General features: G+C 47.3%; 1 protein-coding gene across 1 annotated transcript in view; it reads right to left on the bottom strand.

The window, feature by feature from the left end:
* CFAP70 (cilia and flagella associated protein 70) overlaps positions 1–17,260 on the bottom strand; it is an 88,795-nt gene that overhangs the window by 16,340 nt on the left and 55,195 nt on the right. Inside the window, exons 12-21 of the mRNA XM_066576725.1 lie at positions 17,002–17,088; positions 16,110–16,201; positions 15,280–15,340; positions 15,006–15,197; positions 10,068–10,199; positions 9,454–9,579; positions 4,363–4,496; positions 3,038–3,153; positions 1,201–1,365; positions 902–1,066 (exon numbers count right to left, since the gene is read on the bottom strand). Coding sequence (XP_066432822.1) covers positions 902–1,066; positions 1,201–1,365; positions 3,038–3,153; positions 4,363–4,496; positions 9,454–9,579; positions 10,068–10,199; positions 15,006–15,197; positions 15,280–15,340; positions 16,110–16,201; positions 17,002–17,088 — 1,270 coding nt within the window. The remainder of the gene's footprint in view (positions 1–901; positions 1,067–1,200; positions 1,366–3,037; positions 3,154–4,362; positions 4,497–9,453; positions 9,580–10,067; positions 10,200–15,005; positions 15,198–15,279; positions 15,341–16,109; positions 16,202–17,001; positions 17,089–17,260) is intronic.

Genomic DNA, 17,260 nt, shown 5'->3' with positions numbered 1-17,260 from the left:
TCCTCATACACCAATATATTACAACCTTCTCCTCATGCAGTAAGATATTACACAGACGACCTCCTCCTCATATACTAATATATTAAATCAGTACACGCATATATACACACACATATTTAAATTCTTTTCGTGCCTAAAAATAAAATACACGGGCAACGCCGGGTAATCAGCTAGTATATAATAAAATATCAGAGCCACCACATTATAATTCACTGAAGAAAACGGCAGTTTGGCTGCGCTGCTGCCGGCGCACACAGATCAGCTCTTTTCAATGAGGATTTCCTGACATTAATTCCGCGTCAAATAATGATATGTCACGACTTTTTTTTTATTCACGTGTGTATTTCAAATCCGCAACATAGACGCTATGTCGGAGTTTTCCACTCAAAGGAACTGGACCCTTTTAGGATGCAGGCTTCGGCAGGGATTACATGTGGAATCAACGCGGATTCTGAGTCCAATCCATAGTGCCATCCTCCGTGTGCACATAGTTTTAAAGGGGATGTGCCAAGTTATCCCCTATAAAGAGGGCCTACGGTACAGTGGATCACTTTATGACTGGTGAGGGTCCAACTGCTGGGGCTCCCAGCGATCCTGAGAAGGTGGTCTAGTTGCTTCATTCAGCGCTGGAGATTATGGAGGTCAAGCATTTCCACAATCTCTGATGCGGTCATTGAAGTGACTGGAGCAGCAACGCCCCCCGCAGGACCTCTGCTCCTTTCACTTGGGGTCCGAACAGAGATCGCGGGGTAGCAGCGGTCAGACCCCACTGATCATAAAGTTATCCTATGTCCTGCGGAGATATAACTTTAGAATTTGGCACAACCCCTTTAAGGTGATCCTCGGACCCACAGTCCTCGTGTTATATGGCCCCCATAACCTGATTACACAGGACTCCCACCTCTATGACTTTCAGCTTTGCTTTTGGAGACCACCGATGGCGCAGACTTTGGGGCGGTACGTGAGGTCTTCTCCGCTGGGGATCGGCTGCCCCTGGAAGGTTCTCCGGAGTCAGGATATCCTCGGGGGGATGTAGGCGCAGTCCTATTTGAGACTTCAGTCCCCCCTTCAGAAGCAGGAATAAGGTATAAATATGGAAGATCTGCTCATGGGGGTCCGAAGGCACCGCAGTACTGAGTACTTCAGGACACGGTACCTTCTCGTGTGATATAACATACTATATCCCACCACCCCTCTTACTGTTGTCACAGGCCTCCCCGCACAGAGTCTTTCCACTGCCCGATATTCCGGAGTCGGACTGGGCCGCCGCTTTGTCCGCAGTTAGCGCAGCCTGGTGCAGTTTTCCCGCCTCCGAGAACGCCATCTCCATCCTGATGTCGTTTCCTTGCATCTCATAGAACAGGCCTGTAGGACAGATGTGGAGGAGATGGGTGAGCTGCCGCACCTTCTATGGCATAGTCTATCGCTAAAGCTGGCCGCACACTGGATTACAGTTGGTCAAACCTGCCAATTATGACGGGCCAGTCAGCCATGTAATGTATATGGTGGTCCTGGCTCTACCCTGGCAGCACATGTCGGGGAGAGAAGATCAGGCTGTTGGGATTTTACATGACTTATCTCCCCAAAGCCTTATGTACTCAGAGGAGATAAGTCACCGCCAGAAGTGCGTGCCAGCTCTCCGCACTGAGAACACGTATATAAGCTCGGCCGACCCCAGTGTACATGCGTATGCGGAGGGATAGCGGTGGGCTGAATGAGCATGCGGCTCACAGCTAACATGTATGGCCAGATAAGGGTGCGTCACATCAGCGTTAGGGGATGCCATTTCCGGAGTAGTAAAACGCCCTCCCTGGCCGAACGGATCCGTCTTATGACGAAACAAAATGGCAGCGAATAGCCCCCATTAACTATAGTGGAGTTCGATTTCCAGCCAGCACTGCGGCATTTTGCCGGACCTCACAGCATGAAATAGCGTAGCTTGCTGCGTTATTTTGTCCGGTTTTCTAGCAGTAATTAGCGCTCCGAACCGTCAACGCTGATATCAGTGAACGACCCCTTAAAGAGGTTTTACCATAAAAAAATATGACATATCCACATATTAGGGGATAAATATCTGACTGCTGGGACCCCCAATGATTACAGGAATGATGCTCCTCCGAGCCCCCGTAGTGAATGAGGTGGAGGGGCAGATATGTGACCAACACTCCATTCACTTCTTGGGAACTAAGGGAGATTGCCGAGGCCATTGTGTTATCTCCACAGACAGTGAATGAACAGGCAGTCACACAACAGCCACTGCTTCATTCACTGGCGGAGTAAGGGTGTGCTGTTCGCGTGATCCGCGGGTGTCCTTTAGATAGGTTATACAGGATGGGCGATGGGAAAGTAGCCCGCCTCTGATCCCGGCACCGCACTCTGATGAAAGCTGTCTAAAAGAAAACCTGTCTTTGTTGCCCCTAGTAACCAATCACAGCGCAGCTTTCATTCCTTACACTGCTGAGGTAAAATGAAAGCTGTGCTGTGATTGGTTGCTACGGGCCACAAAGACGCACATTTCTTTTAGACAGCTTCTATAAGACTGTGGTGCTTCGGGACCGGATTGCTGACCAGCAGCAGGCCAGCGGTTAGCAGGGAAGCACACAGGAAGGAAGTGCAGAGCAGGGGATTGTGGGAAATGTAGTTTTAAGGGCTTGTTCACACGGGCTACAAAATCATCGCTACATGATGCATATATGTGAAGCCCATGGTTTCCTATGGGTTCTTTTAGGCTACAAAACATAGTGATGATTTAGTAGTGAGATTTGGTAGCCCGTGTTAACGAGGCCTAAGCTGCATGTCAGCAGGGATGCAGCGGCCATCTTGGAAAATAATGATGTGGGGAAACACCAGAAATGGGGGACAAGATAGGAAGGTAACAGCTGTGTGATTTATACGCATTAGCAGGTGTATATAAACATGGCGCACACACCTTATATATCTGGAATGTTGGAACATTTGCTTCACAACCGGAATACCCCTTTAAGTATCTAGATAGGGCAGCTATGATGGGAGCTGGCAGGGGTGCGGAGCTACTTACCCAGTATAGTCCATGCCAGGGCGCTGTCAGGGGCCACACATGTAGCATCTTCACAGAACACCTCCGCGTCCTCGTTATTGTCCGTAATAGCAGCTGCTATACCGCATAGGAGGAGGCTGCACACGGCAGGAGAACAGCATTACTACATGTATACACGTCAGTACATACACGGGCTGCACCGCGACCACCACCAGCAGGACCACCACCAGCGGGAGAGCTCTTACATGGGAGGGGGATATTAGGGCTTTTACTCTGCCCTGCGTGTCCTTTCCCCTTCCTTTGCCTTGTTACTTCTATTCTTAGTTCTATACTGAAGGGCCCCTTTATTAGAGCCCATCCAGTAATACGTTGGACTCCTTTAGCCTTCAGATCTGCAGTAATTCGCCGTGGCATAGGGTCCACTCGGTGATGAAATCCTCCTGCAGGAATATCGGCCCCTGCGGACAGGAAGCTTCTTGTAGTTGCTGCAGATTAGATGGCGGTGCTGACATGTTCTGATCAGCTGACAGGAAGGGGTCATCGATTCATGCTGCTTGTGCCACATTCTGACCTCCCATCAGCAACAGAAATCTGGGTCCATCTGACCAGGAGATGGTTTTCCGCTACTTAGTGATACGAGCTTTGCGCCCTTTTGCCCCAGGGGTCTCACCTTACTGTTTGTCTTAGGCGCTGCAATTGTCCATCTGCTGTTATAGCATGTCCGTGGTAAGGAACGACAAATTGTGCATTTAGACACATTAGTCAGAGCCCCAGCATTGTAATCAGCTGACTGTGCAGCGCCTGTTGGTCAGCATGATTCCTGACATCCTCCTCTGACCCCTTTCAGTGATGAGTTGTTTCCATCCACAGGATCCCCTTACACTGGATGTTTTCCTTGATCGCGCCATTCTCTGTATACTCTTCATACCGTTACATGAGAAAACCCCACGCAGTTGGCAGTGACATCCCGGCCCCGGCTAGTCCAGCACCGATGACCATAGCCCGTTGGAAGTCACTCAGATCGCTGGATCTTCCCAACTAATCTGGATTTACACTGAAACTGATCTATGGAGAACTTGACACGTGATTTTATGCTGCACTCCGGGGTTACGGGGAGAATCTCCATACAGGGAAGCGCCAATAATGAGAGAGACGGGGCTGTAATAAAGGGGCCATTCAGTGCTTTTGTTTCTGAGAAAGTTGGGTGCCAATTGGCATCAGCTTTTTAGCTCCAGCAGACATGTCACCAAACTTTCCAAGGACCCTTAAAGGCAGATCTGCGTGCCTGTGATCCATGTGGTCATACAGCTCAGCTCTGTGCACACCGGGGGATCTGAGCTCCTTACCTGCGTGAATGTTCCCGGTTTAAGACCAAGGCCTCGTGGAAACATTCCTGCGCTTTGATGTAGTCACCGACCAATAGCTTAAAACAGCCGTAGTCCAACCAGTGGTCAACGCGCTGACGGTCACGAGCCAGTCTCTGGAGAGGAAGGATGAGGAGAGAGGGGAATGGCGGACGCAAGACTGCGAGTGTAATACAATATTTTACGCATGACGATCCAACGAGAATGACCGTCCAACCATCCATCAGGGCTGGAGCGCCCTCGCAACGTCATCACACAGCGGTGAGAAGGAACTAGGTGAATGCCCTGACTAAATTTTGTTTTCTCTCATTGCGGTATTTTACATGCCATTTTGCACAAATTAGCGATTTGAGATACTTGCACAAAAATTGTTCACACTCATTCTTCGCAGAGACGAAATATTTCATGTACACATATGGCGATATAAGGGGTGCTTTATGATGGACAGCAAGGGGCAAAACTAGAAAGAGCAGGACCCCAAACCAAACCTTGAAATCCCCCCGTCATTCATCAGCTCTGTTTGAACGAACGGGCGAGGGCTCACTTGTTGGACAAGTCACATAAGAAAAAACAAAAGTTCTGGGGAAACTTCCTATCACTCTATCGGCCAGAGGTGTAGAAAATGCAGGATGGGGCATGGGAGGCATCGAAACTCTGATGAGACCCCTAAATTTATTGAGGCTCCACATGAGACGTTTATTCAGACCCCAGACTGGACCTCTGAGTTAAAGGGGTCATTCGAAGGACACCTCTGGCATCTATCAGGCTTTTTTGGCATATTATGTGAATACGCCATAAAGTTGGAATTGGATTGCCACTTTAAAGCCTCTTAACCCCTTGAATGGCGGGTTTCTTTCCCCCCTGTCGGACCCACCAGGGCAGGTTTTTTAAATGGTCTAATCGTTTAATTTCAACTAATTTTCCAGTCGCGTTCCAAGAACCATAACTTTTTCATTTCCTTGATTTTTACAGGACAAGTTGTACTTTTTGATGGCATCATTTTGGGGTATATATAATGTATTGCATAACTTTTGTAAAAAAATTTGTAGGGAGATTGGGGGGGGGGAAAATAAATTCTGCCATTTGTTTTTTTTATTTCATTTTCACAGCGTTCAGCGTGCAGAAGAAATACTGTGATAACGTTATTCTCTGAGTCAGTACGATTCCGGTGATACCAAGTTTATACAGTTTTTTCATCTTTTGCTATTTTTGTACATTTAAAACATTTTTTTTCTTAAAGGTTTGCTTTTGTGTCGCCACATTCCAAGAGCCGTATTCATGTTATTTTCCATTGCCAGAGCTCTAGAAGGCCGTGTTTTTTGCAGGATGAACTCTAGTCTTCATTTATCAAATTTTTTTGGAACATGTAAAATTGTGATAGTTTTTTATTCCATTTTTTCTAGGGGCAAGATTAACAAAACCTGTAATTCTGGCATGTTTTTTATTTTTATTTTTCACTGCATTCTCTGAGCAGTATAAATAATGTATTGAAGTAATTCTACAGGCCGGTACAATTATGCCAATACCAAATTGTAATAATTTTTTTTCTTTTTCACTACTTTTTCACACTTAAAAAAAAAAAAATAATAAAAGTTAAAATCACCCTCCTTTTGCCATATCTATAATAAAAAATCTAAATCATAAAAGAAAAATACATATTTGGTATCTCCGTGTCCGTAAATGACCGATCTATCAAAGTAGTGCATTATTTGCCCCGTACAGTGAACGTAGTCCGAAAAAAAAATAAAGAACACCACAAATGCACTTTTTCAGTCACCCAGTCTCCTAGAAAAATGCAATAAAAAGCGATCAAAAAGTCTCATGTATTCTAAGTTAGTACTAACATAAACTACAGGACATCTCGCAAAAAATGAGCCCTTGCTCAAGTACGTTGATGGAAAAATAAAAAAGTTCTTGCGCGCAGAAGATGCAGCAGAAAATAATTTTTAAAAAATTAAATGTCTTTGAAAAAAAATACAAGTACTACAGCAAAAAAAAAACTATAAAAGTTTGGTATCGTAGTAATCGTACCGACCTGTAGAATAAAGTTATCATGTCGTTTATGTTGCAGTTTGTGTACCATAGAAACAAAACGCACTGAAAGATTGGTGGAATGTCATTTTTTTTTCATTTTACTCCACTGTAAAATTTTGTAAAAGTTTTTCAGTACATTATATGGTACATTAAATAGCACCATTGAAAAATCCAACTCGTCCCGCAAAAAAAAAAAGCCCTCATACAGCGAGGGCGATGGGTAAATAAAGGAGTTACGATTTTTTAAACAGGGGGAGGAAAAAAGAAATGGGGAAAAAGGGGGCCGTCTCATTAAGGGGTTAAATAATGTACTAACTTCCTTCTCTGTGTCATTATGACGCATGGATACCATATGTGTAATATTATTTTTAATTTTTTACAAAGTAAAAGGGAGACAAGTGTTTTTGTTTTTTATTTTTTAACTTTTTTTTGTCCCTTTAGGGGACTTCCACAGAGACCCATCAGGACCCCCTGATCACATTCAGGGAGTCCAATAGTGACAGCTCTTTACATGCTGCAGTCACATAGACTGCAGCATGTAAAGGGTTAACACAGCAGAGATCAGAGGTTTTCTCTGATCTCTGCTATAAGAGCTGGTGCCTGGCTGTCCTCTGACAGAGGGAGCCCCCTCCCTCTGTCAGCCCTTTATATGCTGCAGTCACATAGACTGCAGCATGTAAAGGGTTAACACAGCAGAGATCTGAGGTTTTCTCTGATCTCTGCTGTAAGAGCTGGTGCCTGGCTGTCCTCTAACAGCCAAGCACCAGCTCTCCCTGCCACAGAGATCATCGGCTTGCTTCTGACAAGCCGATGGTCTATATGGCAACTATAAACATAGCAGTGCAGGAGTTTAAAATTAAAAGCAGTAGATTGCCGGCAGATCGGCAGTATCTCTCAGCTTCTTATTTCAAAATCCTGAACTGCTCTGTGTGGGTCTGTGCAGGCAGAGCACACTGTCACAGCTTATTGCATTGTGCTCTGCAGCTCCCATAGTGATACATAGCCCGGAAATCTTCCGGGCTATATCACTATCGGCAGTGGAGCTCATCCCGGAAAATTTCCAGGCGTGCCACTCAAGGGGTTAAAGGGATTTTTCCACTACTTGAAATTGCTGTACAGCCACTTTGGCTGTAGCAGTCACATGTCCTGGTCAGCAGCTGCCAGGAGGTCCAATCAGTGACCTTCTATAGCCAGTGATTGGCTGTGGCAGTCACATGTCCTGGTCAGCAGTAACCAGTAAGGACAGAGCAGCTGCGCAGCAATTTTAAATAATGGAAAAACCCTTTAATTTATTGTAGGACTGCACATCCGCGCTGGCACATGGCCCCTCTGTTGTCCGTGTTGGCCACTGTATAAGGCTATATTCCCACCTGGCACTTTTGGTGCATTTCTAAACCCCAGCAAAAGAATGCAGCAGTGGGTTTTTTCCTTTGTTTTTTTACTGTGGTCCAGAAACGCACCAAAAATGCCAATTATGAATGCAGCCTAATAAACCCTACACACCTCTGTCATGCCCATCACTCTTCTGTCACTCCCCTTTCAAAAGCCACATTTCAGAAATCCCTCCAGACTTAAAGGGGTTGTACCGCAAATCAAAGTAAAGTTAAACACTTCTGTATGGCCATATACATGCACTTTGTAATATACATCGTGCATTAAATATTGGCCATACAGAAGTTATATACTTACCTACAGGGGGTCCCCTACCCCCCCCCCCCCCCCCCCCCTTGTGTTGGCGTCCCCGTCTCCCTGGCGCCGACCAAATCCTTCTCCTGGCTCGAATAGACGCGCTTGCGCAGTCTGCCTCTTCTGTCCCGTGGACGCGCCGCTCCAGCATGCTCGCGCCGCACAGGTCGTCTGCGCATGCCATACTACATAATTAGGAAGCTACAGAATACCCCAGAACCTGCTGGAGAAATTGGTGTCCAGATCAAGACTAACTAACTGCTCTGCTCATTCATTGGCAAACATCTGCTCTTCTCTGCATTCTTGCAAACATATATATAAAACGTAGGCACATGACTCACAAAATGATACATTCCTAGACAGGACAGAACATACCAGACATTAACCCTCTCAATCCTGCAACCATCCAACACACATACATCAAATGCACTGTACAAACAAGACACTGACATGAGACAGACATATAACATTATGGAGAGGCCCTATTAACTCTGAGCTACTACGCCCCCAGGGATAGAGCCAGCACCTGTCGTCATTTTCAGCCGCCCGGCGTGTTCTCTTCCGCAGGCTCTTCCTTTGATCACATTTCTCATTATTTTAGATGCATCAAGGAGAAATCTGAATGCATGTCCCATGTATCCACTCAGGGCTGAGCCACCGACTTCAAAGACAATTCAGAAGCTGATGCTTTTAAGAGGCCTTAAAGGGGCAATCCAATCCCAAATTTATGGCGTATTTACAGAATATGCCCAAAAAGTTTGATAGGTGCCAGAGGTGTACCCCGAGTTGTGGCCTCCAGCCTGGCTATAAGCAGCAGCTGTAGGTGGTTGAGAATTAAGTAAACTGCAGAGTATGCTGTGCTACGCTGTTTCTATAACTCCCATAGAAGTGAATGGGAGTTATGGAAACAGAATAGTGCAGTCCTGCCTCGCTAGGGGCGTTTCTGTCAATGAAACTCAGCTAATAGAAAGTTCTGCGACTTCCTAATAAACTTTGTGGTTCAGATTCTCACTGTTTGCAAGAGATCTGCTTGTTGTCAGTGAACAGAAATATCGTTCTCTCAATTCCGAGGCTGAAAACCCTTCCTGACCGTATTCAGCTGACACAGCTGTAGGGACTGTTACAAGACAGGGCCCTGATATATAGTAACAAGCTGTGTGAACAGGAATGGATCAGATTGTGGCCCCCTCCACTAGGCCTCCTGTTTTTCCGACAACTGCTGAGCGGCACCTGTGAGTACTGGTGCTGCCTGACAATTGTCAGGAGACCACAAGTGCTAATGGTTGCCGCTTGTGAGAGTCTTAATGAGAACGATGATAATCATCGACTCTGTGCCAAGCAGCGTTTCCTCACCTCCTGGTAATACATTTCTGCAAGACTATAATCTTCCATCATCTCGGCCTCCTTGGCGAATCGCAGAAGTTGCTCAGTGTCTGTCATGGGGGCTGGTGGCGCCTCCTCGCCTTCATCAAACAGGGTCTGTGGATAAGATGAACCCTGGGATCATTACATGACTAACGTTATACTCTGTACAGGTTATGTCCACCTCGCTATGCATCTGAAATGAAATATGAAGCAACTTTGCAAATTGTATCGTTTCCTATCATTTTTCTGTCTCCAGCTCCTATACAGACCTGTGTTTCCATGGTTACAGACTACGGACACACCCAGTGTAGTCGGATCCTGTAGTTTTACTGCCTTCTGTCAGTTCTCGTTCTCTATCTATATATATATATTATATATATATTCGGTAAGTTGGCAAGAAATGAGGCACACAAATGTGGTCTGTAGTTCGTTACCATGGAAAAGCGTTTGACTGCATAGGAGCTGTAAACACAGCGGGGGAACAGAAGGCACAGGACCCCGGTTCTTGGGATTGGTGGGATCCCCATTGAACAGTAAGTTATAACTTGGGATCCTGGCACAACCCCTAACTATCTTCCTCGGTGTCTCTGTGCATTAGGTACCTTGTTAAGAGCCGTGTGCATCTGATCCACCAGGTAAACGTACAGCTCGCTCAAGAACGCCTGCAGCTGGTCGCGGTCCTGGAAGGCGGTGGTTTTCAGGTACTTCTCCCGCACGATCTTCACCACTGAATGCTGCACACAGACACATAAGCCATGTGTTCATCTTAGCCCTCCAACACACTAGCCGTTTTTTCATCAGTGCGTCAGATGTGAAAAAACGGAAGACGAGCAAACAGTATACGAATCCATAGTATTCAATAATTAAAGGGGTTGTCCCGCGCCGAAACGGGTTTTTTTTTTTTTTCAATAGCCCCCTCGTTCGGCGCGAGACAAACCCGATGCAGGGGTTAAAAAAAAAAAACGGATAGTACTTACCCGAATCCCCGCGCTCCGGTGACTTCTTACTTACCTTGCGAAGATGGCCGCCGGGATCTTCACCCACGGTGGACCGCAGGTCTTCTCCCATGGTGCACCGTGGGCTCTGTGCGTTCCATTGCCGATTCCAGCCTCCTGATTGGCTGGAATCGGCACGCGTGACGGGGCGGAGCTACGAGGAGCAGCTCTCCGGCACGAGCGGCCCCATTCAGAAGGGAAAAGACCGGACTGCGCAAGCGCGTCTAATCGGGAGATTAGACGCTGAAATTAGACGGCACCATGGAGACGAGGACGCTAGCAACGGAACAGGTAAGTGAATAACTTCTGTATGGCTCATAATTAATGCACAATGTACATTACAAAGTGCATTAATATGGCCATACAGAAGTGCTGAACCCCACTTGCTTTCGCGGGACAACCCCTTTAATTTTTTTCATGCAGACCTGAAAAAACTCATTGCACGTCCTTATTCATGTCCGCATCACGGATGAGAATTAAAGCATGCAAATACATGTCAATGTACAGGTGGTCCATGTATAGGACGTGTGGGGTTCGATGTGAGTTGCGCCTGAGCCTAAGGACGGCTTCACACGGATGTATTTGCTTGCGCAATACGCAGAGAATAGAACCCGTTGTTTTCAATGGATTTGTTCACATTTCCGTATCTATTTTTCTGCGTATTTGCGCACCAAAAGTCTCCATAGAAGTCAATGGGAGGTGCGCAAATGTGCCCACAATATGCAAGAAGATGTGTGAAACACTGCGTAATTGTGCAGGAACAAGAACACATCTGGAGCGCATTAAGACTAATTAGTCGTTTCAATTGATGCATCTTTGCTTGCCGCACGCAAATGAGCACGCCTTGTGGGTGCAAAAAGTACAATAAAATACACAGATGCGCGCGCAAAAAAGCATTGTTCGTTCCACAAAAACTCTTTGCTAAGGCGCGTATATATGCTTACGCAAATGAATGAAACATTTTAGGCTGGCTCCACGGGGCCGAGAAAATCGTGTGAGATCTGTGCGGACAAATATGAACCCCATTCTTTTGAATGGAGTCATACACACGAGCGATGTGATGCAATGCGGGAAACAAATCGCGGCACGTTCTATCTTCCTGCGTGATCTCGCACCACAGCCCCATAGTTTGCAATGGGGTCAGCGGCAGCAGCGCACCACATAGTAGGCGCATGCGGTGCGATGTGGTGTGGAAGCAAAACCGTGACTTCTAGGAAAAAGCATCATTGCAACTCAGACATCGAATGAGAAATATGCGATATTGCCACGATTTTCTCGTATTCGCCCGTTCGAAACTATCCTAACTCAGGAATGACTAAATGGGATTTTAAGGCCGCCTTCACAAGGCCGTATTTGAGCTGCAATGCGCAGAGAATAGGACTCATTGGTTTCAATGGGTTCATTCACATGCGCGTATTTCTGTCTGTGTATTTCGGTTGTGCATTTGTGCGCCAAATGTCCCCATAGAAGTTAATCAGGGGTCCGCAAATGCATGAGCAATACCAAGGAGATGCGTGATACACTGCGGAATTATGCAGGAAAAAGAACCCATCTGAGGCCTCGGTCAGACGGGCGTTTTTTCGCGCGATTTGCGCATGCGATCTGCGCATATATAGAACCATTGCTCCGCAATGGGATCGGTCACATGGCTGCTTTTTATCCGATAAATTATAGGACACGAGGAATCGCAGATCGCGCCTATCTGCAATTCCTTGTGTTCTATATATGCGCTCAATGGGGCCGGCGGCAGCAGCGCCGACCCCATTGAGAACATATACTACAAAGATCATTCTCCTCTGCCACAGCTGTAACAGCTGTGGCAGAGAAGAACGATGTTCACCCATTGAATTCAGGGGAGTCGGCAATGCAGCTGGCTCCATTGAAAGCAATGGGCTGCCGGCGAGCGCAGAATGAATTTTCGGGAAGGGCTTAAATATATAAGCCCTTTCCTGAAAACAATCCAAAAATGTGTAAAAATTCATGAATGGGTGAGTGAGTGCTGCCTCTGATTGGCTGAGTGCAGGGACCAATCAGAGGCAGCTCTTAGCTATTGAATGACAGCTGAGAGCTGCCCCTGATTGGTCCCTGCGCTGAGCCAATCAGAGGCAGCACTCACTCACCCATTCATGAATTCATGAATGGGTGAGTGAGAGCTGCCTCTGATTGGTGAGGGCTGTGACTAGAGATGAGCGAACGTGTTCTTCCGAGCTTGATATTCGTGCGAATATTAGGGTGTTCGGTATGTTCGTTATCCGTAACGAACACCATGCGGTGTCCGGGTTACTTTAACTTTCTTCCCTGAGACGTTAGCGCTTTTTTTTGGCCAATATAAAGACAGGGAAGGCATTACAACTTCCCCCTGCAACGTTTAAGCCCTATACCACCCCCCTGCTGTGAGTGGCTGGGGAGATAAGGTGTCCGCCTGATATAAAAGTCTGCCCCTCCCGCGGTTCGCTATGGATGCATTCTATATGCGCTCAATGGGGCCAGCGGCAGCAGAGCTGACCCCATTGAGAACATATAGAAGACAAATCCTTCTTCTCTGGCACAGCTGTAACAGCTGTAGCAGAGAAGAACGATGTTTGCCCATTGAATTCAATGGAGCGGCAATACAGCATGTTCCACTGAATGCAATGGGCTGCCGGCGATCGCAGGATGAATGGTCGGAAAGGGGTTAAATATATAACCCCTTTCCTGCAATTCATCCAGAAATGTGTTACAATAAAAATATATACCGGCGTATAAGGCGACCGGGCGTATAAGACGACCCCCCAACTGTCACCTTATACGCCGGTAATACAGTGGAGCAAAGAATAAAAATCATTACTTACGTTTTTAGATGATCTGCGGCGCTCCTGCAGGCTGTCGCTCCCTCCTAATCCACGGCAAAGTATTCCTTTCTCCACGAAAGGCTTGAAATCCCCGCCTCCAGAAACACAGCCAATCACAGCCATTCAATGACATCATTGTCATTGGCTGTGATTGGCTGAAGGCACGTGTCTTTCTGGAGGCAGGGATTTAAAGCCTTTCATAGAGAAAGCTTGTCTGCCGTGGATTAGGAGGGAGTGACAGCCTGCAGGAGCGCCGCAGATCATCTAAAAACGTAAGTAATGCTTTTTATTCTTTGCTCCACTGTATTACCGGCGTATAAGGTGACAGTTGGGGGGTCGTCTTATACGCCGGTATATATTTTTAGTGTAACACATTTCTGGATGAATTGCAGGAAAGGGGTTATATATTTAACCCCTTTCCGACCATTCATCCTGCGATCGCGGGCAGCCCATTGCATTCAGTGGAACCTGCTGTATTGCCGCTCCATTGAATTCAATGGGCAAACATCGTTCTTCTCTGCTACAGCTGTTACAGCTGTGGCAGAGGAGAACGATCTTTATGCTGACAGTAAAGGGGGGGGGGGGGGGCACTCTTGCCGCTATTGTGGCTTAATAGTGGGACCTGGGAACTTGAGATGCAGCCCACCATGTAGCCCCTCGCCTGCCCTATCTGTCACTGTGTCATTCCCATCACTTTCTTGAATTGCCCAGATTTTCACACATGAAAACCTTAGCGAGCATCGGCGAAATACAAAAATGTTCTGGTCGCCCATTGACTTCAATGGGGTTCGTTGTTCGAAACGAACCCTCGAGCATCGCGGGAAGTTCGTTCCGGATAACGAACACCCGAACATTTTGGTGTTCGCTCATCTCTAGCTGTGACCAATCAGAGGCAGCCCATTCAGCAGGTGGGGATTTTAAATCCCCGGCTGCTGAATACTACACAGAGCAGTTCAGGAGAACTGCCGGCCGGCCGCGGCTGAACTCCGGCTGCAGGGACAAGGTGAGTATATATATATATATATTTTTTTTTTTTTACACATTTTAGGATGATTTTCAGGGAAGGGCTTATATTTTTAAGCCCTTCCCGAAAATTCATCCCGCGCTCGCCGGCAGCCCATTGCTTTCAATGGAGCCAGCTGTATCGCCGGCTCCCTTGAATTCAATGGGCGAACATCGTTCTTCTCTGCACAGTTGTTACAGCTGTGGCAGAGGAGAATGATCTTTGTAGTATATGTTATCAATGGGGTCGGCGCTGCTGCCGCCGGCCCCATTGAGTGCATATATAAAACATAAGGAATCACAGATCGCAGATAGGCGCGATCTGCGATTCCTCGTGTCTGGGCCGTTTTGCCAAAAACGCTGCTAGCTGCAGATTTTTCGGCGAATCATCGGCCCTGGTCACGCGATTTGCAGATGCGCATCCGTCATGCGATCCGCAAATCGCGGCAAAAAACGGTCGTCTGACCGAGGCCTGAAACTCATTAGACTAATTAGCCATTTACATCAGTGCGTCTTTATCTGTCGCGTGTAAATGAACATACTGGCGGGTGCAAAAAGTGCAGTGAAATACGCACGCAAAAAAGCCTCGTTCAGTGCACAAAAATGTTGCGTTGAGTCTTGTGCAAATCCACATCCGCCCGTGTGAAGGAGGCCTAATACTGGGAACTTTTAGCGCAGTGCAAAAGTTAAACTTTGCAAGAGTTGCGAGCACCTTCAGCTGCTCCTTGAAGGCGAAGTACTTCCCGGAGCAGTTCAGCTCGTAGTTCAGTTGGCACTTCTGTTCCTCCAGGACATGTGGATCGACATCTATGACATTGGTCTCTTGTTGCCCGAACAGCTGGCAGTACTCATCTAGGATGGCGCTGGTTATACTGGTGACCTGGCTGTGGTAATCGGAGACCGCCTGGGGAGAAAATACAGATATGGGTGAGTAACTCTTATGTTACCCCATAAGAGCGGACAAGGCATGACAGGCGGGCTCTCACCTTCTGTGCCCCCGCCGTGCGTCGCCCCAGCTGAGGCCGGTCGGGTACCAGCTCCTTCACCCTGCAGAGGGCGAGACAAAGAGGGGAAGTCGTACATCTTCTACCGACGCTGCAGGAGACGGAGGGTGCGATCGCACCTCGCCGAAGTGCTGTGGATGCGTTGTGGAATTTCCGCAGGTTAGGGTTCTAGTGCAGCAGAAAATCCGCAGCATCTTTTTTTTTCTCTACATGTAAATGGGATCTGTTTTTTTTTTCTGTAGCGTTTCCGTAACGCATGAGCGCACTCTTAAAGGGGTTCCTCAGGAGAAGTCATCAATATCAGATCAGTGGGGTCCGCTGATCAGCTGATTCAGATCAGTGGTCTCTGAGCTGAGGATCTCCAGATGTTGCAAAACTACAACTCCCATCATAGTTGTCCGTACCTATTGGGAATATGGAAGGGAAGTTGGCGACGCCTCTGGATCACACCCCAGTATTCAGAGATCGCAGCCACGGGCCGTATACTCCCTGATATACTAATACAAGAGGGCAGGCAAATCCACCACTCACCCCCAGCATGCAGACAGCCAGACTGTTCATGGAGGGTGTCAGACCACATGGTACATGTAGTGCACCATGCAGGCCATCTTTGAATCCACCGGGCTGCCCTGGACCCCACAGGTACACCAGCACTGGCGCCCCACAGGTACACCAGCACTGGCGCCGGCACCCTGGGCTCCCCCAACAGTCAAAGCCAGTATTAGCTGATATGTGGCACCTCCATTTAGGATCGGTCTGCGCTTCTAGTTAATGACTTTCTTGCTCTGATTAGTCAGTAATGTGTCACTCACTTTAACGCCATCTCTTCAGCCATCCGTTTGGGGACTAATGGCTTCTCCAATGTCAGCTCCAGTAGCAGGTAGGTCCCGGCGTCCACATATTGCTGCAGGGAGATGAGGCGAGTCATGTAACATGTGCCGCAGATAACGGGCGTGATTCTGATAAAATATGTTCCACGAGGACAATAGAACTGCTACTCCCCTCGCCTAATCCCGCGTTCACACCACGTTTAGGCGTAGGCTCAGCCTTTCTGTAGCGGCGGTCTGTCTATAGATCACCAAAAACGGTATAGAAACGGAGACTGGAGGGAGGTAATTTACTGACAAGGAGAACTAAATGAGGGAGGGGAGGTAGGGACCTTATAAAACTAAGCAGCAACTAAAATACCCAGCTCTTTTCTTTAAAGAACTTTCTTGCTAGAAAAAAAAAAATGGAAAAAAAATAAAATCAGATAATATGGGGAAGTATTGCAGCACAGTGCATTATCACACATGACCACAAGAGGGCAGTATGGTCAAGGATACAACAGATCCTTACTAGTTTCTGGTGAAGTCCCCGTTATTCTAACCGCCGCCTTACTGTATGACTTACACGTATGCACTCCCTCATTACACGTATGTGTTCCCTGATTATTCATGCGCACTCTCTCAATATACTCCCTGATTGTATGCGAGTGCTGCCTGATTGTATGCGAGCGCTCCCTGATTGTATGCGAGCGCTTCCTGCTTGTATGCCTGCGCCCCCTGATTGTATGCCTGCGCCCACTGATTGTATGCCTGCTCCCCCTAATTGTATGCCTGCGCCCCCTGATTGTATGCCTGCGCCCCCTGATTGTATGCCTGCGCCCACTGATCAGATGTGTGCGCTCCTCGTATATGACGTTATCAGCTTTATTTCCTATACCTGTCCCTCGATGTTAGGCGTCACTGTCTGATGTATCCCTGCGGAGTCAGTGTCTGCCACCTCTGACGATCGCAACACAGCCGACACCTGCAGGAAGAAATAGGAATCTTTACTTAATTCTCTGCCCCGATACATAATCCACAACATGGAATGTGAGCTTATAACTTAGTATGCAGAATTATGCGGCTTCAGTGCTGAAATCAGTCAACATTCCCTTTTTTATCCTCCTGCATTTTAACAGCTTACCTAACCTAAAACA

This window comes from Eleutherodactylus coqui, chromosome 8 (assembly GCF_035609145.1).
Source record: "Eleutherodactylus coqui strain aEleCoq1 chromosome 8, aEleCoq1.hap1, whole genome shotgun sequence".
Taxonomy (NCBI): Eukaryota; Metazoa; Chordata; class Amphibia; order Anura; family Eleutherodactylidae; genus Eleutherodactylus; species Eleutherodactylus coqui.
Note: the sequence above shows the minus strand (reverse complement) of the source record. Positions and strands in the feature narration are given on the sequence as shown.